The sequence below is a fragment of the Urocitellus parryii genome, chromosome 1 (genome assembly GCF_045843805.1).
Source record: "Urocitellus parryii isolate mUroPar1 chromosome 1, mUroPar1.hap1, whole genome shotgun sequence".
Lineage (NCBI taxonomy): Eukaryota > Metazoa > Chordata > Mammalia > Rodentia > Sciuridae > Urocitellus > Urocitellus parryii.
The window spans coordinates 188,690,202-188,715,821 of record NC_135531.1 but is presented as its reverse complement, the minus strand read 5'-3'; the positions used below and the strand labels follow the sequence as shown (position 1 = coordinate 188,715,821).

Here is a 25,620-nt window from a genome sequence, read left to right as displayed (position 1 = left end):
ACAGGGCCGTGCACCCCTGTTCCCTGCATCAGCACACCCCCCCCACACACACTTTGCTCCTGCTGCCACCTCCTTTGGAAAGTCTCACAATTTTTCCTCCCTGGCCTCCAACTCTTCCTCATCTTTCAAGAGTAGTGTGGGGGCCACCTCCTCCAGGAATGTTCCTGGACCTCCCCTTGGGGTTGGGGCCTGTCCACTACAGCCATCTCTGTGTCCAGGAGCATATAGGACAATGAGTGAATGAAGGAATGACCCCGGGGCCATGCAGCAGTGCTGGAAAGGCAGATAACCCCACGTTCTCCCCTCCATCCCAGCCAGTCCCCCCGCCCCTGAGACCCCCTAACCTTCTTTCTGGGGCTTGTTCTTCTTTACCCAGTCAGACATATGCCTCAAGGAGTCGAAAAAGAAGTCTCCTTCTTTCTGGCTGATGACCTGGGGTTGGGCAGGGACACAGGGCAGGAAGGTAGTGTGGCTTCCAGGGAGACCCTGTGGGACTGGGGTCCAGTGGCCATCTACCTAGGCCTGGTAAGCTGGGTGCACTGTTGGGGTTGGAGTCACCCAGGCCAGGGGTGTGTGAGGCCAGGGCTTTAGCCCCAAGACCCACCTTCTTTCATCCTAACAGCCCAGCTGTGCAGTAATGGGCCTGGCCCAGCACAGCCATGCCGAGAGGCTGACGTCCACCCCGCCCCACAGGACCCCTGCCTGCCTTCCCTTGGCCTGCCAGGCCAGCACACCTTGTCTGAGATCTTGATGAAGAGGCTGCAGCCTTCCCAGGAGGCCAGCTGTAACCTGGTGGCGATGCTCTCACACACGTCTCGCACCCGAGTGTTGGCGCCCACCTCCAGCATCTGGGCAGAGAGATGGCAGGTGAGGGCCCCAGGCCCACGGGAAGCCTCCCCACGCAGCTGTCTCAGGGCAAGGCACAGCCTGGGAGCGCCCTTCATGGCTGGTGCTTTTGGTCCTTCATGAAACTCAGGCTGGGCGTGCTCTGGGCTGAGAGGGGCAGGCCTCCCTCCCAGACTGCCATCTGGAGGGTCACATTGCTTAGTCACAGCACTCACTGTCTGGGGACCCAGGGGGCCCAGACTTTGACCTTGCTGTGAGAGTCCTGCAGTCAGACCGTGGGAAGTTTCCATTCTAGGGACTCAGCTGTCCCCAAGGCCATAGAGACCCACTTGCCAACAGGATGTGAAGATGGTACCATCTGCCTTGGCTGCTCAGTCCCCTGGGCCCGCCTCCCTTTGCTGCCTCTTGCCAAGGGTCTCTTTGTCACAGCTGGGTCCTGATGGACTCCCAGTGCCCTCCGTTCTCCTGAGCCGCCATGGCAGGCTCTGTCCACGAGGCACATCCAAAGCTGGCCCCTGCTCACCATGGCCCCAGGGACCGACCCTAAGCCCTGTGTCTCAAACTTGCTGCCCACACTTCTGGTCACCAGTTTTCTGTGTTCTTGACCTAATGTCCCCAACTTGCTATTTTGGACAGTCCCTACTTCCAGTTGCACAAGCAGCCTCCCCCATGACCCCCTGCCCTCTGTATCTGTCCTCTTGGACTCTGTACCCCTGTGTTCCACACCCAGGCGGGGCCTGCAACCCAGGTGGACGGTGTGGGAGGGTGAAGGTGAAGCCATCTGCTTCGGACTGGACAAGGCTCAGCTTGGGTGGCCAAGGAGCCCGCACAGTGGCGCGGATGCCCCACAGTCTCCTGAAGCCTGAGGCTTGTGGTACCAGGGTGGGGTACTCACCTCGTTGGTGTCATTGGGGAAGTAGATCTTGTGGCATAGTCGGGAGACATTCTGCTCGGCGGCCTCCACCTCCACCTGATGCGGGGGCTGCTTGCGAGGTCCTGTCCTGAGAGAGACAGTGCACGCTGCAGATACTGTCCCCAGGCCCACCTTGCCCTTGCCCCAGCCACCAGCCTCCACTTGGACCCTAAGCCAGGCTCCAGAAACAGCCCCTGTGGTGACTTCTATGGGGGTTCAGGGGGTGTGGTGGGTTCCTCAGCCCAAGGGGCTGCATCTGCTAGGTGAGCTCAGAGGAAGCCATGATGGAAATAGGCCTGGGGTCCCCTCCCAAAGGGACATACATGAAGAAAGAGGGGCCCGTGCCAGGAGCTCCTGGGGGAAGCAATGTGGGCAAGGCCAGACGTGTCCTTATTCTCATTCAAAAGTGCATCAGGCAGGGGCTGAGGATGCTCATCAGGGTCTCTCTGAGAGTGCCCACCTCCCTCCATGACAGCAGCTGTCATTGACATGTGGCCACTCAGTCAACTCCCCCCACTCCATGGCCACAGGGGGCCAAGCCAAGTGGAGGCAGGTGGAGTACAGGAGGCTCAGGACAATCTAGGAAGGACTTCTGACTGTGGAAAGAACGAGGAAGGGAGGGGTCCCTGATTTTAGCTACCCTGGGCTGGGTGGGAACATCTAGGTCACCCTTGGCCAGTGTCCCTGTGTCCTGGTGGGCAGTGGTGGAGCAGGTGAGCTACTGATAAGATAGCTATGACAGTCCTTTCTGACTGCCCAGACCTCACTGTGACCTTTAGGGGCCTCATCCGCTGTCTCCTTTCCACAGTCTTGGGGCCTCGTCCTGTCTGTCCAGACTGATAACAGCTTTGGGAGAGATTCTCGGTCCACCCTGCTGATGGGTCTCCCTGCTGACTATGCTCCTCCTGGAGGGCTGGTCCAGGTTCCTCTGCACCCTGGCTTGCTGTCCCAAAGTTGATGCTCTGGGGGTCTGGAGGTGACCGGCTCACCTCAGGACCTTTTGGATGCGGCGGCTACAGTCAGGGGCCAGCAGCTTCTTCCTCCGAGTGTCTAGGAACTTCTGGGCATGGGGCAGCAGGGCCTTGCCAGGTGGGAAGAGGCCCGTGCAGAGCCACAAGAGCTGCCAGCCGCGCTCCTCGCTGTACCTAGGGAGGGGGGGGGATGGTGGTGGCCATCAGCAGGAAGGGCTCCTTCCTGGGTCCCAGGCCAGGCAGGCAGCTGGGGTAGCAGAAATGTAAGAGCCGCCTGGGTTTGGAGGTCTGGGGGCCTGGCCAAGGGGAGGACTCTGGGGGACACCAGCAAGGCTACTGCCTGATTTCGTAGACCTTTCACAGCCTAGAGATGGAAAGGGGTACCATGGTGTCCATTTTGTGGACAGTGAGGTTCAGAGAGGCTGTGGCCTGCTCAGGTCACAGAGAGAAAGGGTGGAGCAGGCAGGGCACAAGGTGGGACTGTCCCCTCCTGTGCTGACCCCCCTGGGGATGCCAGGAGAGCAGAGCTGGGGCCTAGGAGGCTGGATGAAGGCTGAGGGAGCCTTCCACCCGGCCACCCCTGGCAGACCTGTTGGAGTTCTGGGTCAGCTGCTTCAGGATCTGGCAGTAGACCTCGTCCTGCAGGGCTGAGTCCTGCAGGGGCAGTGAGAAGATCTGATCTGTGAGCTCCAGGGTGGGCCAGGCCTGCCGGGAGGGGTAGTCCCCCATGTACTTGAGGATGGGTGCAGATGTCAAGGAGAACAGCGCTGGGGGGTGGCCCTGAGCTGACCCCCTGACCAGGGCTAGCCACTGACCCCTGGTCCCACACTGACCCTCAACCCGGGCCCCACACTGAGCTCCAAGCATCCCTTTGGTGAGGTGACGTCTGGCCCCACCCATGGGGCTAGGAGGGGACACCCAGGTGCACACGGCATGTGGTGAGGGCTGGTGGCTGGGGAAGGATATCCTGGAAGATCTGGCAGGCGGCGTCCCGCAGGTCAGCTCTGTCATGGACGCGCTTGAGCAGGGGCTGCCTCAGCGGCTCCGGGGAATAGGCCCACAGGTGGCCCCGGGTGCGGGCCAGGGGCATCATGGCTCTGCTGACCGTTTCCTTCTCTGGGGTCCTGTCAGGGACACAGGCTGGAGTGAGGGCCTGCCGTGAGGCCTGCCCTGCCCAGTGCTCCCTCCCTGTCCTCATCCAAGCTCCCGGCCATGGCTTCCCCCTGCCCTGGGGAGGCCAGCAGGTGGGCACCTGAAGAACTCGTAGGAGAAGTCCTCCAGGGTGTGCAGCTTCTCCTTGGGCTGCTCCTCCAGCAGGGGCTCTGAGGGCTGCTTTTCCTGGGCCGCCAGCTTCCGCTTCTCTGGTGACATGGCCAGCAAGCTCTGTAGGGGGAACAGGCTATGGGCATCTAGGAGACACTGCCCATGAAGCCCTTCCCATCTTCATCTCCTGGCCTGGTGGCCTCAGTGACTTGGGAGGGGTCAGACCTTAGAGCTGGTTGGACCTGGGCCTACCCTTCTGCTTCTCTTGCTTTGTGACCCCAGCACAGTGACTCAACCTCTCTGAGCCTGGTTTCCACCCCCTGCCCTCAGAGGAGGATTAGTGCCATTGGTGTAGAGCCCAGCCCATCCTGCTCTCAGGGTGTGGCCACTTGGGTTCTCTCAGATTCCCTGGCTCTGTTCTAGGGTACCTCTCCTTAGGGACATCCCTCACTCTGGCCTTGTTTGCCTGGTCCACCCGCAACCGCAGGCCTCAGCACAAACATCTCTCCCTCAGGGATGCCCTCCAGACAGGACACCCCTCCCCTCTGTTATCTGTTTCCATAACAACCAGTGCTGCTTCTTGGTAGCACCTGTGTATTTGCCATCAGTTTGTTCCAAGGTCTGAAGTCTCCCTGAGGGTGTTGAGTTCAACCTTATTGCCAGCACAAGGTACACAATTGGCACTCAATAGATGCATGCTAGAATGCCTGCCTGCTCCTGGCTTCCTGTGAGGCTCCTCTTAGGGATGGGGATAGGGTGGATTTCAGGGCAGAGGAAGACTTGGGTACCCTGGGGTCACAGTTTAAATGAGGCTGGGGAAGGATAAATTTGTCCCCAGGACACACCCATGGTAGGAGACAGAGAGGGAGTGCCCATGTATTGAGCACCTATTAAGTGCCAACTGCTGGGCTGTGTTCTGCATAAATATTGTGCCAGCTTTATGGTCACCCCTGGGGATGCAAAGGGCTGGCAGAGCTGCCCTGGTGCCCAGGTGGCCCTCCTGGTCCTCTGTCAGGGTGTGGGCGATGGAGGGAGGCCCCCAGGCAGACATCTCTGAGCCGTGTCTGCAGCTTCCCAGGTGAGCAGAGGGGAGCCTGTGACCCACCAGCAGCTGGGACGAGGGCTTGCTGAGCGTTGGGATGGTGTAGAGGCAGGCGGTGGGCACCAGCCCCGTCTTGCCAGTCCTGTCGTTCTGGCCCAGGGTCCAGCTCTCAGAGGCCAGCAGGGCCTGCTTCCTGGTCAGGATTATCAAGTCCCCCTTTTTGAAGGGCAGGAGGGTGACATCATCTGCCGGTCACACACACACACACACAGGAACAAAAAGAGCCACAGGGTAACGCATCTGGGATGTTTCTCACTGCTACGCACCGCCCTTCCTCTGCATCTCAGAGGTCCCCCTGTTCTGAAGCCCCTGTACTATGTGTGCCACTGTATTGCTTATGAATGCCTGGCTGACCAGTCTGGGCTGGGCAGAGGCCCTGGGGCCTTGTCCCACCTCTGCCTTCACATGGCCACAGCTCAGCTCTCTCCGGGGTGCCACAGAAAAGTTGTGGCCAGGAACTAGACTCTCACCTCCCTGAGCTGTGTGACTCTGGGCAACATACCTCCCTCTCTGAGCTTCTAATTCTGGGTCTGTAAAATGGGATCATGAAGTGGCTGTGGGATGGTGTTCAAAGCCGCCCAGAGAGGGTCAGCCTTGCCAGTGCTTCTGCACACCAAGCAGCCTTGGAGGGTTGGAGGCTACCTCCTTGAACCTCCTCAATTTGTGAAAGAGGAAACAGAGGCTGAGAGAAGGTGGGGACCCTCCCTTCTTCCCTCTGTCTGTGTCCCCAGGCCCTGCTCTGTGCCTGGTGGCTGCTGTGACATGGACATGGGTGAGCCACCTCCCCACTGGTCCCCGAGTAGCCCCTCACTGTGCCTCCCCGACCAGTGGGCACCTGTGGCCTTCCTGTCCTGCAGGGCCATGGCGAACACGGACCTCTCCTTCAGGCCCTCCAGAAACAGGGCCACCAGCTCAGCGATGGCCACACAGCTGGGGGACACGAACTCGTACTCTTCGTGCAATGTGGAGAGCAGCAGTCTCTGCCCTCCCTTGGCCTCCCTAGGGGATGAAGGGGACGGTGTGACCCGAGGACTTCTCCCCGTTTCAGCCCCTTAGCAGCAGCCTAGAGGTGACCCTCCAGGGTGACGGATGAGGAGACCGTGGCTGCCCAAGGGCCACTGGCAGGGCTGGGGTCTGAGCCCAGGGTGGCCCAAGTTCCAGAAACCGCTGTGGGCTGGCAGATGGGCAGAGCTCAGGGCCCTTCAGGTCTCAGAGGCTGTGTGGGGTTGGCTCTGGGCAGACCACCAGGTGGCCAGTATGCAGGGACACCACCAAGAGTGTTAGTGCTGGAGACAGCCACCCGCTCTGGGGGACCCTGGCGAGCTACCAGCCTCTGTGTGCCTCAGTTTACCCTATAGGTAGAACAGGTAGTGCTGCAAGGACTTCACGGCATAGAGGAAAGTGCCCAGTCAATCTTGGAGAGTGGTGGCCAGTGTGTCCCTGGGGCAGCCCAGTGGTCAGTTATAATGGGGTGCTTTAACCCAGGGCTACTCTGGTAGGACAAGGGCAGGACTTCCCGAAGGGCTTGGAAGAGTTCCCATAGATGGGAAACATGGGGTGGGGGTTTGGGAGGATGCCCCCAGCACTGCCTGGTGCCCTGCTCAGGCCCTGTCCCTTGCTCCTCTCTGAAGTGACCTATGTCCTCTGTGACCAGTTCTCTCCCACGGAAAGGGAAGGAGCCCACCACATGAAGCTTTCCAGAAAGAGCGCAGGCCTATGTGACCTTTCCAGGTGGGTCTGAGAAGCACAGTTGGAGGACTTCACCAGCAATGTGGCCTGATATGGGGGCGGGCTCCCAAATCCAGTGGCCACTAGACATGCTGATCATTATCCATCCCAGTGACAACACACTGCCCCTGCCCCCCATCTTTCCAGAGCCCCCAGGGACTGAGGTTGGGAAGGGAGAGATTTCAGGGCCTCTTCCCTTGGGAGCTCCCACCTGTTGGTGACCAGACCCATGATCTCTGGAAAGGAGAGTTCCAGGAGCGTCCTCTCCCGCTGATCCAGGAAGTACAGCCCCTTCCAGTTAACAGCCAAGATCAGCTGTGTCTTGGGGAGGCGGGGACCTGGCCAGAGGAGACCGCAGAGTGAAGGCCATGGCTTGCCCCAAGGGGGTGCAATCCATACCCACCTTCCTCCTATCAGGGACTGTTACCAGAGAGTGTGGTGACTTCAAAGAGCCGGGAGAAGAGGAGTGGCCACTGCAGGAGGGCAGTGTCCACCACCTGCTCCTGCACAGCCAACGTCGTGGCTCGGGCCTGGGTGTACGGGGCCTGTAGGAGATGGCAGGCATTATCTCCATTCTCCCTGCCTCCCCTAGCTGATCCCTCCCCAGTACTAAGGTGATTATTTGATGGGTCATTCTGCAAAACCTCTACCTAAAGGAAGCCGGGGCTTGGTCAGGGATACTGGGGGTGGAGGGTTGGCCCAACTCTATTAGAACCTCTAGGAAAGAACCCTTCAGGAGGTGGTCTCGGGAAGTGAGAGGCCTTCCCCTCATTAGAGTCAGATGTCAGAAGCTACAGCCATGTTGGGTGGAGACAGCTGTCAGTATAGGTCGGGCATGCATGCCCAGGTGCCCAGGGCCCCAGCTTGGGCTTGCTTTTATCTGTAGATCTGTGTCCTGCTTCATGCATGAGGGCTCTTTCCTGTGTACCCAGGTCCTGGGCATTTTTGTTTTTCTTTTCTGGACTTCTGTGTATTTGGGGGCCTCTTGCAGGAACCTCCATCTTTATCTTCTCCTCTAGTTCCTTCCTCCTTTAGCATGCCTCTCCCCACCCCCCACCCTGTTCTCTTCCCATCTTTACTGCTCTGTGCCCATAACTGGCTCTGAGGTCCTGCTAACCTTTCTTTTCACTGTTTGTCAGATCAACAGTTATTTCTCTTTTTGCTACTTTAAAAAGTGGCTGGGTAATATTTGTATACCGGCTTTGGGAATATAAATGGGGACATCATATCTGAAGGGCCATATTCAATGTGTATGTCCAGTATTTACAATGTCCATACACTCTGGTCAAGGAGTTCTCGTGTGCCTGGGGGCAGGAAGAGGGGAGCTCTGAGGACAGGCCTGGTGCTAAGGCAAGGTCATGGTCAGCTGTCAGCCATGGGTGCTCTCTTGTGCCAACAGGCCAGGGCCCAAACAGGCACCACAGTACAAACCAGATAAAATGGGGAAGGAGAAGGGTGAGTGGCAGGGGCCATGATAAGGCGTTGAACTGCATGAGCCTGTTTAAACATGGCATCTGGACTAAACTCTCAGGTTTAAAACGTCCTGTTTGGCAGTGGGTTGGGGGTCATGGGGAAGAATCCATTACCTTGGCACACCTAGTCCCCCCCACCGCCCGCCACCACCCTCCCTGAAGGAGAACTGAGCACTGGGGTGCAGGCTGACCTTGGTATGGGCATCAGTGACAAGGCTAGCCCACTTCTCTGGGGGCTTGGTCTTGTACAGCTTGGAGGGGACACAGCCGGGCAGCAGCTCCTGGACAGCTCTACCCCTCAGGGAAGCACCAAGTTGCACGTAGCAGTGCCGGGCCAGCAGCTCCACCAGCTCTTCTTCCTGCACAGCCAGGGGTCAGACATGGAGCTGAGGGGAAGCGAGTGAGCCCACCCTCTCCTGTGATGCACCCACCCCGTGACCAGCTCTTGCCTCAGCACGGTGGAGCTGACCAGGAGATGAGGTAGGACAAGAGAGTGTCCTCAGCTGCTCCTGTTGGCAGCAGGTAATCCCAGCGACCTTGGCATAAATGGGTAAGGGCCCTTTCCCTGTCTTCCCTTGCCACAGGAGGCTGCCCTTCAGGGCTTCTGCAAAGACTCAGCCAGATCAAGGTCCTGCGTAAGGCACTTGCATGGCCCAGCATGGGAGGGACCCAGGTAGCCCTTCTATCTGGGAACCCAAAATCTTATAGAAATGGCCCTGCCATTCCCTGACCGTGACCCTTCTAGAAAGGACTCTGAGATTTCTGTGCCTGCTGCTGGTCCTCTTGATTTGGCACAGGGAGGTTGGCACCTGCTGTTCACATAACTTCAGTCACACCCTCATCTTCCACCACCCTCCGTCACCACTACTGCCCTATGCCAAGAGCTGTTGGCTCTCCAGATGTGGGCCCAAGGCTTGGGGAGGTATCAGGATTCCCCAAGTTCACATTGTCCCAGAGATGTAGACTGGGACTTGAACTCAGCCGCCTGAGCTCTCAGGTCATGTTCATGTTCCTGACCACCAGGTCCTGCTACTCCATGAACAGTTACTGTCAGAGGTCAGGAAGGCCTGTGGCTTAAAGGCCCCAGATGCCTGAGCAAACCTGTGGCCCAAGGGAGGAGGAAATGGAGACCAGAACAGGAAGGGATAGTTGTATCCAGTGGAGGCCCCAGGACTTGCTCCCCTGTGACCACCTTCCTGCCTCTTCCCTCTGCCTCCTGCCCACCACTTTCTACACTGTCTCTGATCCCGGCTGAGGACCGACTCTGTGGAGGAGCTTCTGATGGCTTCAACCTGGGCCAGCCCTGGATTCTTGCTCAGGTCCCCTCACCTTCTCAAAGCTGTACTCGCCAGACCAGACTCCGTGGAGGACTTGCCGGTAAATGAGCTCGGTGCTGACAGGGTCCTCCTGGGAGTCGTGCCAGGGGGTGAAGAATTCCTTCCGGAAGTAGATGCGCCAGGGTGACTGGCGCTGGCTCGTGCCCTTCTCCTGGGCCAGTTGCTCACACTGGGCCACAGCGTCCATCACGTGGTCACGCCCGCTGCCCAGGGACCAGAACTGAGGACAGAATCCGGGGCAGTAAAGGTTAGCAGCTGCTGTGTGTCTTGCCCCACAAGGACACCCACCCTCAGCACAGCATGTGGAAGACAGGGACCAGAACTCTCAGGGCCCACTGTGGGCTGAGTGGATGCTGCTGAGTCCATTTGGACACCAGAAGGACCTCTCTATAAGGCCTGTCCATGGGTCCCCAAAACACCTCTCTGCTGGCCCCTCCCAAAGGAAGCAGAGATGGATGCGGGTGTGATTTGGGCCATGACATCTTGGTTGGCCGACTGGTGTCTGTCAGTCTGAGGGTGAGGGCTGAGGGGGTTCAGGTGGGCTGGGCCCTGGCTGCTGCAGGAGGCTGCTGTGAGTATGGGGGGAGTGACAAGGTGAGCAGCTGCTGGGCTGCGTGAGGACAGCTGCCTGTTGTCAGGCTGCCTGGTGTGTGTGTGTGTGTGTGTGTGTGCGCGCACTTACACACCCCCTTGTGAGTGTGTCTAGCAGCTAGGAGGAGGGGCAGGAGCCAGGTTGGTGTGAAGACCCCAGCTTCAGGACACTCTGGTCCAGGTATGGGAGGGAGGCCAGCAGCAGAGGGGCAGCGGGTGTTTACCTTGTCATACACAGCGACCTGCAGGGAGAAGCCCAGGTGATCTCTGAGGCCCTTCTTTTGGGCAATGTGCTGGCAGATTTCTCGTGATGTGGAGGCCGAATCCACCATGACGGCCAGGCTCTCCCCAGTCACCAAGATGACTTGGATGGGGATGTGCTTCTTGGACTTGACAGCCTGGGGACAGATGAGGACTCAGGCCCTCTCGCCTCTGGGAGCCTGAGCTCAGCTGTCCTGGAGCTCCCAGAGCCTTGGACTGGAGGTTAGTCCATCACCTTGCCCCACCTCCCTTCTCTCCTGACTGTCCCCCCCCGCCCATTGCTGTGGGTTCCTGAGAACAGGACCTTCAGGGTCCGCCATGTCTCAGCATGCAGTTAACAAAATTTAGGTTCATGGCTCCTGCCAAGGGCAAAAACAACATTGCCTGTACATCTGGTGATTTGTGGGCATCTCCAAGTTTGCCTCAGTAGCCCTGTGGGCACAGCCTGCAGGCCATAATGGTCCACTTCTAGGTGAGAACCTGGTGCTTGGTAAGGTTAAGTGACTCAGATTCGCAAGGTGAGTCCTCCAGAACATTTCCAGGTTCTCAGATCCTGTGCACCACACTGTGAACACTCACGCTACAAGTTCACCTACAATTCCAGGATGCATGAGAGAGAGCCCTGTGGACTTGGGAGGTCGGTGAGAACAGGGAGGAGCTATGGCTAGAGGTGACCCACAGGTCCCAGGATAGGACACTGCAGGGTCACATGGGTGAGCACCTTCCAGGCATGGGCTGGGACCAGAGATGCAGGCAGAGCCGGTGCTGGGGATGCCACCTCCACCCTGGCTCACCAGAGTGATTCTTTCTGAGGACATCTCAAGAGCTCGTAGGTGTCCCAGCTGCCAAAACAAGTAGAGAGGGGCACCTGCTCCCAACAGCAATGCCATCAAGGATGACAACCTTGACTTTCATGACCATGACTTTCATGAAAGTGCAAATGCCCAGGGAGGAGTAACTCAAAACAATTAGCAGCCCTTTACAAGGCCATACCAATGAGTGTGTCAGATTTATTGTTCCCCTTCAATTAATAGGCCATAAGAGAATGTTTATAGCAGTGTAAATCCTAATTGCCAAGTTACAGAACCAGCCTAGGTGCCCGTCAACTGTTGAATGGATAAAGAAAATGTGTTATATATACACAATGGTGTTTTATCAACCATAAAGAAGAAGGAAAATATGGCATCTGCTGGTAGATGAATGGAACTGGAGAATATCACGCTAAGTGAAATAAACCAGACTCAGAAAGTCAAGGGTCGACTAATAGGGAGAAGCTAGAGAGGAAAAAGGAATAAAAAAGGGATCTTGTGAAATTAGAAGAAAAAACAGTAGAAGGGGATTGATGGGGAGGGAGGAGAGAGGAGAAAGGGGAGGTACTGGGAATGAAATCAGCCAGACCATGCTATGCCCATGGATGATTGATTACAACACAGTGAATCCCACTTTTATGTATAATTATAATGCACTAATTGAAAAAAAATAGAAGGGAGGCCAGCAGAGTCAAGAGAGCAGATCAGGGGGAGGAAGGAGGGGAGAGAAAGGGGAATGAAGCTGATTAAGTTATGTTATGTGCATGAATGGATGTGTCACAATGAATCTCACTATTGCATATAATTATAATGCACCATTTTAAAAAAGACTATGGATTTAGAGAGGCTGAGAGCAGCTTTGAAGCTTGGGCTATGCTAGCAGAGGCTGAGCTCCACAGGGGTTCACAGGGACCATGAAGGTGCCCTGGAGGAGGTGGAAGAATGCTGTGAACAAAGTCACCCCGCAGCCATGCCACAGGAACCAAAGGAGCTGCATCTCCCTACGCTGCCCACCTCCCACCCTTCCAGTCCTACCTGAAGCTCCAGCCAGGTGGGAGGCTCTGCCCGCACCCCATTGGCGTAGGTACGCCGCAGGCGCTCAGCACAGAAGGGCCCATATCCTGCTGGCCCTTGACCAATGAAGTTCAGCAGATACTGGGGGGTAAAGAAGGGAGAAGAGAGGAGACATTCAGAAGGCAGCTCAATGTTGACTTTCTACAGATTTTTAAAATTATCATCCTCAGTTTAGAAAGATGTGTTCAGATGGGCACTTTCCATTCATCATGAAGAGGACTAGAAATGGATAGATACCTGAGGAGCAGGTTGGCAGTTTATATCAGCAGAAAAAAATAGTGGAGAAAATTAAAAGAAAAATCTAGGAGAGTCTGCGTCCAAAATGCGCTTGACAACAACAACAACAAAAACAAAACTGTGCGGAGGCTTGGGGATATAACTCAGTTGGTACAGTGCTTGCCTTGCATGCATAAGCCCCTGGGCTCAAACCCCAGCACCACACACACACACACACACACACACACACACATACAGTGTTGAAAATCTTTTTGTCCCATGGAGGTGAGCAGGGAAATACTACCTGAAAGGGTTTACTGGCATCACAGTGGCTTAAGTTCTCAGAACCAATGCCCAGGGTGAACATGGTTCCTGATGTCCCCACAGGGACACAGAGTGAGTGTTTTCCATTTGACTGTAAGTATGACACTGTAACACCACAGAGGCCAAAAGAAAATACTAATGGAAGCCAGGTGGGGTGGCACACGCCTGTAATCCGGTGGCTCAGGAGGCTGAGGCAGGAGGATTGCAAGTTCAAAGCCAGCCTTAGCAATGGCAAGGCACTAATCAACTCAGCGAGACCCTGCCTCTAAATAAAATACAAGATAGTGCTGGGGATGTGGCTCAGTGGTCGAATGTCCCTGAGTTCAAATCCTCGGTACCCCGCCCCCACCTCTGGGTGTGAGAATGACTTTATTTTCAGTTCTGATTGACTGTATTCCACATTTTACTTTTATCTCAGAACCAAAAGGTTTATGGAGACAGAGAAGTCTGAGGCCTCTAACATCTGCAGGCTTCTGCCAACCAACATCCACATTCAATTCTAAGGAGTAGAAGCAGGTGCTGTGGCCAGTATCAGGTAGGGGCTCACTCCCCGGACAACTGTCTGGAAGTCGAGTTGTCCTGGTGCCTGAGCCACGGGGCAATGGCCTTGCAGAGCCTGGATAGGGATGGGAAGGAGCCAGGTCTATACCAGTGAGTGCCTTCTGGTACAGACAAGGAGACGGAGGACCAGAGGAGAGCTGCCCATTGGCCTGAGGGTTCGGGAAACCCTGGCCCAGAGCCTACTTATGCTGCTGCTGTAACCTGTCCCCTGCCTCCCCAGCCCTGCCCTTGGCCCTCCGCACCTTCATGAATCTCTCTGAGGGTGGGAAGCAGCCCAAACAGAGGCTGAGCAGGATCCAGCCCCGGGCCGTGCTGCTCTTCCTGGAGTTTCCCGAGAGCTGTTTGCAGATCTGGCAGTAAATCTCATCCCTGAAAGACACAGCAGACACTGGGAGGGCAGGCTGGGTATTTGTTCGGCGGGCGGTGGGGGGGGGGGAGGCTGGGGGGCGGGGGCGGGGACAGGAGCCTGGGCACAGGGTCTCTCTGCACCTCTGGGTGAGGTCTCCTGCTCAGGGCACCCCTCCAGCCCTGGAGGCCTCCCTCCCACTGATGTTTTCCCCTGTCCCACTCCCTTCAGACCTCTCTGCCTGGTTCATCGAGGCCCCAGTTGTCAGCCCTCCCTCCCAGACACCTTGCCCCTCAGGCCTTTGCTCTGACTTACCCCCTCTGCTTTACCCCTGCGTGACTGCTCTCAGCCTCCTCTGCCCTGCTTCTCTGTATAAGCCCATCGGCTCATTTCCCCCAGCTTCAGTTATTTCAGACATTAATTTCTCCTTCTACCCTGAGGCCTTGTCTCCTTTGCACTTAGCCTGGCCCAGCGGGGCATTAAGAGCACTTTTTCTTGGTATCCTCACTGGATGTGAGCCTACCCACTTTTGAGCATTTACTCTCATGGTGGGTTTCCTGGTTCTCTCATGCTCTCTGCCATGGTTTGGATAAATGCCCCCCAAAGGCCAATGTGTTGAAGGCTTGGTCACCAGCCTGTGGTGCTGTTGAAAGATGGTGGGCCCTTTAAGAGGTGGTGCCTAGTGGGAGGAAGTGAGGTCATTGGGGGTGTGCTCTTGAAAGGGATTTGGGGACTTTCAATCCTTCCTCTCTTTCTTTTTGCTTTTTGGCTGCCATGAGATGAGCACCTCTCTCTACCAAGTGCTCTGCCTCACCATTGGCCCCAAACAATAGGATCAAGGGATTTCAGAAACTTCAGAAATCATGAGCCAAAAGAAATGTTTCTCCCTTATGAGTTGGTTATCTCAGATATTTGGTTACAGTAATGGAAAACTGACTAACACACTCACCAAATAAAGGGTGAATTCTTCAAGGATAGAGATGTGTTTTCTTCATCTCTGATCCCTAACCCTCAGGCAAAGGCCCCACCCTGAGCAGGAACTCAGTATATATTGAATGCATAACAGATATGGAATGCAGCATTTGCTTTGTCTTAGAATTTGGTTATAACCCCAGAGCCAAGGACAAATGGATGTTAATATCCAACATTCTAGAGACAATCTTGTAGAATTTGCTAAAAGATGGCAGAACCAGTCTAGCATGCCACCTCCAGCCTATATAAGGGAAGGTGAGAAATTTGAAAGGTGACTTCAGAAGGCACTTCATGGCTCATTTCCACTACTTACAAGTGGATGAGAGTGAGGGAGACTCCAGAAGAACTATCAGTAAGTGTCTGTTTTCCAGAGATGAGACCTATCCCACTTCCCGTCTGAGGCAGAGCTTCAGAAGCTCACTGCCCACATTGTAATGGAGCACAGTGAAAAAATTCTTGTAGATTTTGACTTGCTTCCTTCAAGTTGAGGACCTCTGTGAACAAAGAGACTAAAGGCTGCTTCTTTCAGGAGATCCGAGCCCATCTCGATTGGCAAGGTGAAGGAAGAATACTCAGGGACTGGGAACTGCATCTATATTATTTGGTGGGGCATGCATGAGTTTCCTGTTGACCAGGAGGATGCCATGAGCTGAACTTTAGGCAGCTCACTATTCCAGAAATTCCTAGCAGTAAATGACTGTGGGATGTTCTACCTGCAGCTAGAGTCAACAGGAACCCTTAAAGGATTAGCAAGGTTTCAGCACAAGGTGGATATCTGGACTGCATGGGTCCATCTGTAGGAGTTATCTGAATAACCCGTCATGCACCCATTTGGACACAGCTTTTATGTGTCTGCCATATTGGAAGGTATGGTGGCTGGTAAGGATTATCAAGGGGCAATTACCAACAGAATCAACTAATTAGAAGAGTTTTCCAGTCGATGGTGTCAATGCAGACAGCTAAAACATGGGTAGAAGTTATCTATAGTCTTACTGGCTAGAATAATCAGAGAACAGAGTTTGAGGTCCCCATAGCAACTTGAAAGTGAGAAAGAAAATCCTGGAATGAAGAAAATCACAGAAGGAGAATCTCAATTTTGTATATAAAGTTTTTCTAAACTGCTGGCTGACACCTTATCATGAATAGTGGAGTATATGCTAGCAGGCTAGCTGAGGCTAAAATGACTTAACAAGGATTTCATCTGCTGCTCACAATTTCAATCCAGCCAAATTAACTGCTGCCAAAACAAACAAAAATCAACACTCTTTGAAAGAATATAACAGAATTCAGTCTCTAAATGTATCCTCCAGTACTAAACTGAAGGGGAAACAGGAAAACATGACCATCATCAAGAGAAAAAGAATGGCAATGGACACAGACTCAAATATGACCTCCATGTTACATTTTCAGAAAAGGCTTAAAAACTCTGGTAACTATTCTCAGTGATGTGAAAGAAACTACATTCATTATGAATGAACAAATAGGAAACCTTGGTAAAGAAATAGGAATGTAAAAAATAATCAAGGGCTGGGTTTGTGGCTCAGCGGTAGAGTACTTGCCTAGCACATGCAAGGTGCTGGGTTCAATCCTCAGCACCACATAAAAATAAATAAATAAAATAAAGGTATTGTGTTCAACTACAACTAAAAATATTTTTTAAAAATCAAGAAAACTATAATAATATAATATAACTTAAAATAGAACACTCCAACTAAAAAACCTCTTGAATGGTTTAATGGTGGATTGGAGAAGACAGAGATCAGTGAATTTAGAGATTAATCAACAGAAATTGCCCAATCTAAAGAACAGAGAGAAAAGAAGGAAAATACAAAAAGATCCTCAGGAACTTGAGGGATAGTAGCAAAAAGCCTTATATAAGTTTAATTAGAATTTGATGTGGGTAGGGGAAAGGAGAGGAGAAGAGAGAGGAAAAGAGAAAGATAATTTTTGAAGAAATTATGGTTAAATTTCCTCAAATTGGGTTAAAAATAATAACTTAAGGTAAGCAAACCTCTAAAATACAATCCCTTAAATCAGTATACATATTTATATGAAAACCTAATTCATATAAAGCAAATTGCATATGAAGTAAATTTGCATAAGTACACACACACACACACACACATATACACCATCCTGCATTAAAGTCTGTTCTAAAATGAATCCACAGCTCATGATTAATCTGTTTTCCTAAAACGAGGTTTGTTCCTTGGTTTTCTTAATGAACAAGTAGAGAACCCTCAGTGGCTGCAACATCTGCTGCACTGGGAGCCAGCCTGCAGGCCCTAGGCCAGGGAGCAAGGAGAGAAGCAGTTATTTGGGGGCAGAAGATGAGGTTGTGACCATGGTTTGAGGACCAGTAAGGGGACCTGATCCTCTGAACAGGGGTGAGGTGGGAGTGGGGACTGACCTGAGGCCAGGTCGCAGAATGGCGTAGCCCACAATGAAGTGCACCTTCTCCAGGTTGGACATGGGTCGTTCTGAGATGGGGCCATCAAGATCAAATGGCTCCTCTCCGATGTTCAACTGGCTGGCCACCTTGAAGCCCAAAGATGGCCATTAGGATAGCTGTGATTCTCCCCGTTTGCCAAGGAGGAAACCAACACGTGAGGATGGAAGCCATAGCTTGGGAACCCTGCAGCAGGCTGGTGGCAGAGCTGGGAGAGGACTGAGTCCCCTGGCCCTGGGCTTACCTGGCCTGTGATCCTGGAGGACCGCTTCAACTTCATGGAGGAGATGCCTTTGGTTCCTCTGTCCTTCTGGCTCAGTTTCTGTGGAAAAAGGTACCAGAGGAGTGCACACTTGAGCAGTCCCTTGGTGCTCCTAATCCTACAGCCATTTACAGTGGACAAGTGTCCCCCTCAGCCATTTCCTGGCCAGTTCATAAAATCTATGGGGAAGGATTTGCCCCCAGCCTTTAAGTTTTTTTGGTCTCCTTAGGCAGGGTCTGCAGCTTGTCATGATGGCCTCATGAAAGCTAATAGTAGGAGTCAGCTTGGGTCGGGATCAGCCCAGCTCCAGGACTGGGCACCATCTCTGGCTGGGGTAAAGCTGGGGTTTGGCACAGGAAATTAATGTGAAATACATGGGCTAAAAGCTCGGTGAGGGCAGGCAGAGCTTGTTTGGCCCCACTCTGTGAGTGGCGCACAATGCAGGTATTAAATGAACACATGCGGAAAGGAAAACCTGAGCTCCAACCTCTGGGAAATCAGATCTGTGTCCCTCTGTGTCCACCCTTCAGAAGAACAACAAGGCTCGACTGCCTCTGAAGAGTCCTTTCCTTGAGGGTTCATCAGCTTCCCAGGTGAATTCCAATTATTACTACCCCTCAGCATTCCTGCCCTGTGTTCCTCCCCACCCCACAAGGTATAAGACTTCGAAGATCAGATATTGCATATTCTTGCTTTCCTTCTTGAATTACTCATCTTGGGGGAAGCCATATTGTAAGGATGCTCAGGTAGGTCTGTGGAGAGGCCCACATGACACGGAACTGAGGCATCCTGCCAAGAGTCATGTGAGTGCAACATCTTGGGAATGGACTCTTCTTCAGCCCCAGTCAAGCTTTCAGATGACTCCAGCCCATATTGACAGCTTGATGGCAACCTCATGAGAGACTCTGAGTCAGAAATGACCAGGTAAGCTTCTCCTGACCCTCAGACACAGTGTGAAATAATAAATACATACTGTTTTAGGCTGCTATGTTTTGGGGTAATTTGTTACACAGCATTAGATATCTAATATGCTCCGTAGAACTTATGTCTCCAGAGGTCAGGGAGTTAGGGCTTGAGCCTGGGACGGTTTGGCTATGCAATTGGGACTGCAAAATCCCTTAGATTTCTATGCAGTTAGTCTGTATGTGGGACCTCCCAGGTATCAGTCATCTGGCATATGGGGGACTCTTGGATTCCTATGGCTGGTGAACTCCCGAGTGCTGTTATTGCTGTTTAATTCCTTTGGACTGTTCTTGGTTAGTTCCACTAAGTTACCTTGTGAAACTGGGCCTTAGAAAGTATGTCTGACCAAAAATAGATGAGAATTAACAGGGAAGGATAGAACATGGATTAAGAATGGTTTCAAAGTAAGCTCCCACACATGTGTTCACTGTGATTTTTGTGGAAAGTTATTTTACTTCTATTTCTTTAGCTTGAAATAAACATAAGGATCCCTACCTTGTAGGGTTAGCCCAACTGAGAATTAAATTAAGAGAAGCCACTGGCACACATCAGGCTGTTAATAACATTTCTTGTTATTATTATTGTTATGTACATTTGAGTTAGGCTCAAGTCAAACTGATATTCAGAGTCTAGGGGACCCTCTCCACTAAAGATTGTGTGATTCAAATGGGGGGTGATCCTCACTTCATGAGTTCTTGAGTGCAATTCAAAACTGAAAATATCTGGGTGCTTGGGGACTGGGCTCATGATTGATGTTGCTGAGGGGGCTCCAGGTCCAGCTTTCTGAGGTCTGATACCTGGTGGACACCTGCCTACCATCCTTACACCATGCACCTGTGCAGATCCATGCTGTAGTCCCCTGGGTCCGTTCTCCTTGTCCAGTGTGTTGTGGATCTGCTGCATCACTGGGCTGCCACTCAGACTGTTCTTGGCATACAGCATTGGCTCTGGAAGGTCACCCATGAACCTCAGTATGATGTTCCACACGGCCAGGGCAGCCTGGGGGAGCAAAACAAAAGGTTGGGCTGGAACTCAGTCTCAGTACTGGGGCCCACAGTATCCCAGGCCCCTTCCTTATTTCCTCTGAACCACAACTCAAACTCTGAGCTCTGGGAGTGGTATGAGTCACTAGAAACCAGGAAACCATGGCTACCGAGTAGTCTGTGTCATCCTCGTGGTAGAGTAGTGGGTATCGTAGGGGCCGCTGGATATGTGTATGGGTGGCTGATTTCTGGAAGTAAGTCACAGCAAACTTGGGAAAGGTGTACTCAGCCAGGCCATCCACATCCTCCTCTGGCTCTTTCAACATGGGGACTGTATCCAGGTCAATCTCAGGTAGTTTCTTCTGGGTTTTCACTTCCAGATCCTGGGGCCAGTGAGGAAAGATATGGATCATTTTAGATAACAACCAAGCTGTTGACTAGTTACCCAATGGGATGAGCAGTGCTAGGGGATAGGGAACTTTAGAGAGGTCCATCTTGCTATCTGCCAGTAAAGTTATATCCAGTAAGGTTACCTAAGACTATATATGATCAATATAACCTTTAGTAAGGTTTAGCAACCTTACTGAACTCTAATTTGTATAATTTGTCTCTAGCTTCTTTGAGATTTTTCTAAGACGAACACATTATTCTGCAGATGAGAGTGTTATTCCTTCCTGATCTGTATTTGTTATTTATTTTTCTTGTCTTATTGCATTGTTTAGTTCCTCCAATACAATGTTTAACAGTGGTGATGATAGTGGGCATTCTTGGATTGAAGAATGCCTTTGTCCATCCAGAGGAATCCATGCTCCTAGGCCGTTTTCCCTGCTAGCCTGGCCCTGCCAGGCTCTGTGACTTGGTTGGCATTTTCTTGCCCACTTACCCAGCCCCCTAGAGTCTGAGATCTTCACCGATATAGTAGGCCATCGTATGCATGACCTTGAGCATCCTGCTCTGCAGACACAGGACCTCTATACTCCTACTTCCAGCCCTCCTCCATACCTCCCTGCAGGCCCAATAGGACAGGGACAGGGCTTCCCCTGAGGAGGTGATCCCAGCCCCCACCCTACCCCTGACTACACAGAGTGAAGGTACAGGAGGAGGGCTGAGGTTTTGAATACCAACAGAGGGAAAGTACCTAGGTCACTGGGTCTTGGGACCCAGAGCAGGGTATAGTGAGGGTCTATAGGACAGCCCTGGGACACTGCCCTTCCTACCCTCTTCCATATCCCACCACCACCAGCCTCAGACATCACATCCTCCTGTTTCAGGGTTTGTCCTCTCTGCATTTCAGCTTCCCCAGTCACATTGTACAAAGCAACAGCCTCCAAGGCTCCACACAGAGGTGGGAGGTGCTGCCTGATTGAAAGCTCCCTAGCATTCATTTACACAGAAGAGGCTTCAGGATGTCTTGTAGGGGAGAAAGCTGCCTGGCTCCAAAGGGTTGACCATAGAAATGCATGCTGGTTCTCCTTTTCTGCACAATCACCCAGGGCTGCAGAACTTCCTTGGCCACCCACCCTGGCAGCTTCTTCAAAGAAGCCAAGGGGTTGATTGAGATCAGGGGCTGGGCAGGTTCTCCCATTTCCCTCTGGGGTTGTCTTACCTCAAAACCAGTTGGTGCCTGGCCTTCCTGGCCCCCAATCATGGATGGAAGGAAGCCAAACACCTTCTCCACCATTTCTGTGTCAGTGACAGTATCATAGATGGACTTGCGCTTCTTGGAAGGGAGAACATTTTCACTCTTCTGCTCTTTGACCGGGATGACCAGAGGTCCCTGCATACACAAGCATTGGGGAGAAGGTGACTTGCATGCCCAATTGGGCTCAGGGGACTCAATTCTGCCTGCCCTCATAGGCCAAGTAACTTTTAGAAGCCAAGTAAAATTTGTCATGCAGTTATTCATCCAAATCAATCTATTTTGCCCCTAAATAACAAATTTTCATAGTTAGGGTAAATGGAGATCAACCAACCAGAGCTTTTCACTTCCCAATGATAATCAGAGGTCTAGGGATTTACAGTTGCTGGCTTGACCTCCAAGGTACCACCTGAAACTCCAGGGAGTCCAAATCTCAGCAGCAAAACCACTACTCTGGCCCATGGGGGGTCCACTCATTCAAAGGGCATCAAGGGTCTATCAGGGAGGTCCCCAGGGTCAGAATGTTTTTACACCCAGGCCAGGGACACTCAAGCTCAGGAGCACGCTCCTGACTTGTCTGAGGGTCTCTTTTTTCATGTGCCCTGTTTATTGTAATGGTAGTTTGTACAGCAGACCCAATTTCCATCTGAGGGCAAAAGGAAATGTCATCTAATCCACTCTGTTTTACCACAAAAAGAACCAAGCAAGAAGGAATGAGGCTGAGTCTTAGATACCCTATGGAAGAAAGAGGATTACGCAAGGGCGAGATTTCGAAAGGCAGGAGCATGCGTCTTGGAGCTGCTCTGCTGGTCCTTTTTCTTCAAGCCTTCTAGAAACTCAACAGCTCCCCTTGGTGTTTCTCTGTCCCCTGAACTGTCATGCACAATCCTATTACCAGGGATCTTTGAACAGTGACGCCTCCACAGCTCATCTGGCTCAGGTTTCCCATGTCTTTTAGGGAAATTATCCCCTTGAAAGAAAGGTCCCCAAGGCTAAAGGGAAGAGACCAAGGAGCTTCACTTCCAGGTTCTAGGAATAAGGCCATCATCTGGTTGATCTGATGCCTATCCCCTGTTATTGTGAGCCCCTGATTGAGTCTTCCCAGAAGATGTGAAGAACCCTGCTGCCCTAACTTTGGACAAGGAGAAGAAAGGGATGTCTCTTGTCCTTTCTAAATTGCAACCCAGAAGATGCCTCCTAATTTGCTTCTTGTATTCTTGCTGAGTTCTCGAATAATTAGAACAGATTTAAACACCTTGACTTGAGAGTGAAGACTTTCCAAAGGAGCTTCTGGTGAGAGCTCTATGTTGCCATCCATTTTTCCCATTTGCCCTCAAACACGTGGACCGCAGCCAATGCCACCTGCCCAAGAAGCTGGGTGACTACCTACCTTGGCTTTCCGCCTCTGGAAGCTCCGCCGGGCAGCCATGCCCCTGGCATGTGCCTGGATGGTCACTATAGCTCTCCTCTTGGCCTGAATTTGCTGGCGCACCAGGTAGCCCCTGCAGCGGGCCTGCAGCTGCACCATCCTCTGCCGCGTGGCCTGGAACTGCCTCATCAGCAGGTGGCTTCGGGCAATGGCCTGCAGACGCTCAAAGCCCACCAGGATCTGTGGAGGCAAGAGAGAGGAGGGTTCATAACCAGAAGGCCCCATGGAGGAAACAGACAGCAGCATTGCCCAGACCTTGCAAGTTTGCTTTGTAGTCACCTGCTTTTTGTTATAGGGCTGGTGTGAAACTTACACACACCAATGAGAATGAGCCTACGAAGTGAGTGTTTTATTTGTAAGTATTTAGAAGACAGCCTGCCATGCAAGTAAGTGCTAAACAAACATTTGCTAAATAGCATAAATAATAAAGTGGCCTCTTGGGGGCCATAGATGGAGTTGGCATGGATTTCACAAGGGCGATTAGAATCCAGAGTCTTGATTTTCATTCATATCTGCCAGCCAAGTCCAGCCACCTTATTGGATGTAGGCTAATGCACCTGTATAGGCCTGTGACTGGCTCCATCAAGCTAATGCCCTAGGGAGTCTTTAAAATAGAAGGAAAGTAAGATATGAATAAACACCTACTTTTATGCTACAAAAATTTCCTCAACCACAGCAGTCCCTGAACCCCTGGGATGAGCTTCTAAAGACGAATCAGCTCAAGGGCTTGGAAATCACACAGATTCACGTCCGAAAACCAGCTTGCTAACTGCATGCTCTTAGGGAATATACCTAACTCCTCCATGTCTCAGGCCTTTGATTTATAGAGTTGGTCCAATATTAAATGAAAAGTTGAATGTAAAGCAACAGGTCCCAAGTGGCCTTTCCATGCATATCAGCTACCACCGCACTCTTTGTGAACATGGAATGCAGGCAGACCTGAGGCCAGTTTTGCTGATGGGATCATTTTATGTCACAACCACAATTATGGCCATGACAAAAACAAGTGATCCAGAGAGGTTCAACAGGGCATGGGCATGGCCACTCTACTTCATAGATTGAGCAGATACTCATTAGCAAGTAAGTGCCTGTGGTTAGGAGAAAAATAAGGAGTACTTGAAACGGAATAATCAATCCATTTCCTTATTTTGTTGCATGAAAGCTGGGAAAAAGATAGTTGCTTTCTCAAATCAGAACAGAATGCCTCAGACAGGCTCAGGGGATGCCCGGCATTCTACAGGAAAATATTGTGAAGCCCACAAACATGGGGCTTGTGACTATGCTACAAGGAGAGCCTGGGGGTGCTGATGTCTGGTTGTTCTAAATCTATACTCCATGTCTGTTAGGGATGGGACACTTCCTGTTTGAGATCTCTCATGCAGAGAAACAAACTTTTAAATTTTGCCTTTTATTGGACGGTTAGTGATCTACTGCTCCTGACCACCCGACCTCCTGAGCTTTCTCACCAGCTTGAAATTCTTCCTGCAGCAGTAGCCTCGCCACTCTGCCTGGAGGGTCACAGCCGCCCGCCTCTGCCGCAGGAACTCCTTCCTAAAAGGGGAAATGCAAGCCAGAGGTGTGTGACAATCCCAGGCATCTTTAAAGCCTTTGTAGAGTGAGGACTGATTTGGAAGGGGAGATGGACAATAAGATGTTAGGGAACAGGAATCCATGCAGTACTTTCTCAAATGCCTTTATAGACCAAAAAATGCTCGGCCAGGTTAGGAAAATGACACTTATGTCAACAACCCAAGTTTCTGAATGAAGACAGTCCAACTTTTAAAGTAATCAAGAAATCCTTCCTTGTCCCTCCCCTAGCCAAGATATATGAAATCATAGAACCCATCTCAACATTTTATTCCTTGCCAGGACACCCCCCCCCCACCACACACACACACCACCACCTACTCTGGCCGCTACCCAGGGTGAGACACAGAAAGGAGAATCTGAAAGTTGGTCTCTAAGGGAGACAGAGATGTCCTCAGGCGAGCTTGAATCATGTAGATCTTTTATTTCACACTTAATGAATTTTCTTATCCATTCTAATACCTATTTTTAGAGACTTCCTTAAATTTAGAGCTGTAGATTTCAATCATACTAAAAACCACCTGAAGAACTTCAATATCTATCTGCCTGGGTCCTACCCAGTCTAACTAAGTCAAAAGCTTTGCTGATTTGTCTAGAATTTGTGCATTTCATTCTTATGTGCCTGTGCGTGCACATACGCACACATGCACACACATAGTTGGCCCTCTGTCTACACAAGCTCTGCATCTACAGATTCAGCCACTCACAGATTTAAAAAAAATTGGGAACAAATTGTGTCTGTCCTGAACTTGTACATACATTTTCTTCTCGTCATTGTTCCTTAAGCAATACAGGATAACAACTATTTACATGGAATTTACCCTATGATAGGTATTATAAGTCATTTAGAAATGATTTAAATTGTATAGGAAGATGTACATATGTGATATGCAAAAATTTTTCCATTTTATATAAGACACTTGATGTTAGCCATCATTTAAAAAATGCTTCCATGGGCAGTTGTGAACATACCAGGAACAAATTGGAAAACAAAAAGTCTCAGTAAAGAAATAAAAGATATAAAATAAATTTCCATTTCTAAATTTCCAAGTGGAAATTTTATAACTGAAAAATACAATAATTTAAAAAACCTTGCCGTGTGACAGAATGGAGATAGGCAGAGGATGGATTAGTGAGGGTAAACATAGAACAGTAGAAATTAGCCAGGCATGGTGATGCACATCTGTAATCCCAGCAGCTTGGGAGGTTGAGGCAGGAGCATCGTGAGTTCAAAGCCAGCCTCAGCAATGGCGAGGCACTAAGCAACTCAGTGAGACCCTGTCTCCAAATAAAATACAAAATAGTGCTGGGGATGTGGCTCAGTGGTTGAGTGCCCCTGAGTTCAATCTCTGGTACAAAAAAAAAAAATAAAAGTAGAAATTACAGAAAGAAAATAGATGAAAAGATTATGAACAGGGCTCCAGGAATATGTGGAACTATAACAAAAGATCTAATATTTTGTGTCATCAGGGTCATGAAAAGAAAGGAGAAGAAGGTGGTGCTAAAAAGCAACTGAAGAAAT

At 51.6% G+C, this 25,620-nt stretch overlaps 1 protein-coding gene across 2 annotated transcripts in view; it reads right to left on the bottom strand.

Annotated features, from left to right (window-relative positions):
- Myo7b (myosin VIIB) overlaps positions 1–25,620 on the bottom strand; it is a 66,586-nt gene that overhangs the window by 2,523 nt on the left and 38,443 nt on the right. Inside the window, exons 19-41 of one of the 2 annotated variants that reach the window (XM_077798248.1) lie at positions 23,978–24,062; positions 22,473–22,691; positions 21,050–21,220; positions 19,614–19,826; positions 19,295–19,459; positions 17,480–17,557; positions 17,197–17,324; positions 13,711–13,837; positions 12,329–12,448; positions 10,448–10,621; positions 9,625–9,852; positions 8,487–8,654; positions 7,251–7,368; positions 7,035–7,161; positions 5,931–6,094; positions 5,099–5,280; positions 3,983–4,113; positions 3,697–3,854; positions 3,320–3,473; positions 2,749–2,904; positions 1,742–1,847; positions 735–848; positions 345–432 (exon numbers count right to left, since the gene is read on the bottom strand). In XM_077798248.1, coding sequence (XP_077654374.1) covers positions 345–432; positions 735–848; positions 1,742–1,847; positions 2,749–2,904; positions 3,320–3,473; positions 3,697–3,854; positions 3,983–4,113; positions 5,099–5,280; positions 5,931–6,094; positions 7,035–7,161; positions 7,251–7,368; positions 8,487–8,654; positions 9,625–9,852; positions 10,448–10,621; positions 12,329–12,448; positions 13,711–13,837; positions 17,197–17,324; positions 17,480–17,557; positions 19,295–19,459; positions 19,614–19,826; positions 21,050–21,220; positions 22,473–22,691; positions 23,978–24,062 — 3,374 coding nt within the window. The remainder of the gene's footprint in view (positions 1–344; positions 433–734; positions 849–1,741; positions 1,848–2,748; positions 2,905–3,319; positions 3,474–3,696; positions 3,855–3,982; positions 4,114–5,098; positions 5,281–5,930; positions 6,095–7,034; positions 7,162–7,250; positions 7,369–8,486; positions 8,655–9,624; positions 9,853–10,447; positions 10,622–12,328; positions 12,449–13,710; positions 13,838–17,196; positions 17,325–17,479; positions 17,558–19,294; positions 19,460–19,613; positions 19,827–21,049; positions 21,221–22,472; positions 22,692–23,977; positions 24,063–25,620) is intronic. The other variant, XM_026388918.2, reaches the window with a different exon arrangement.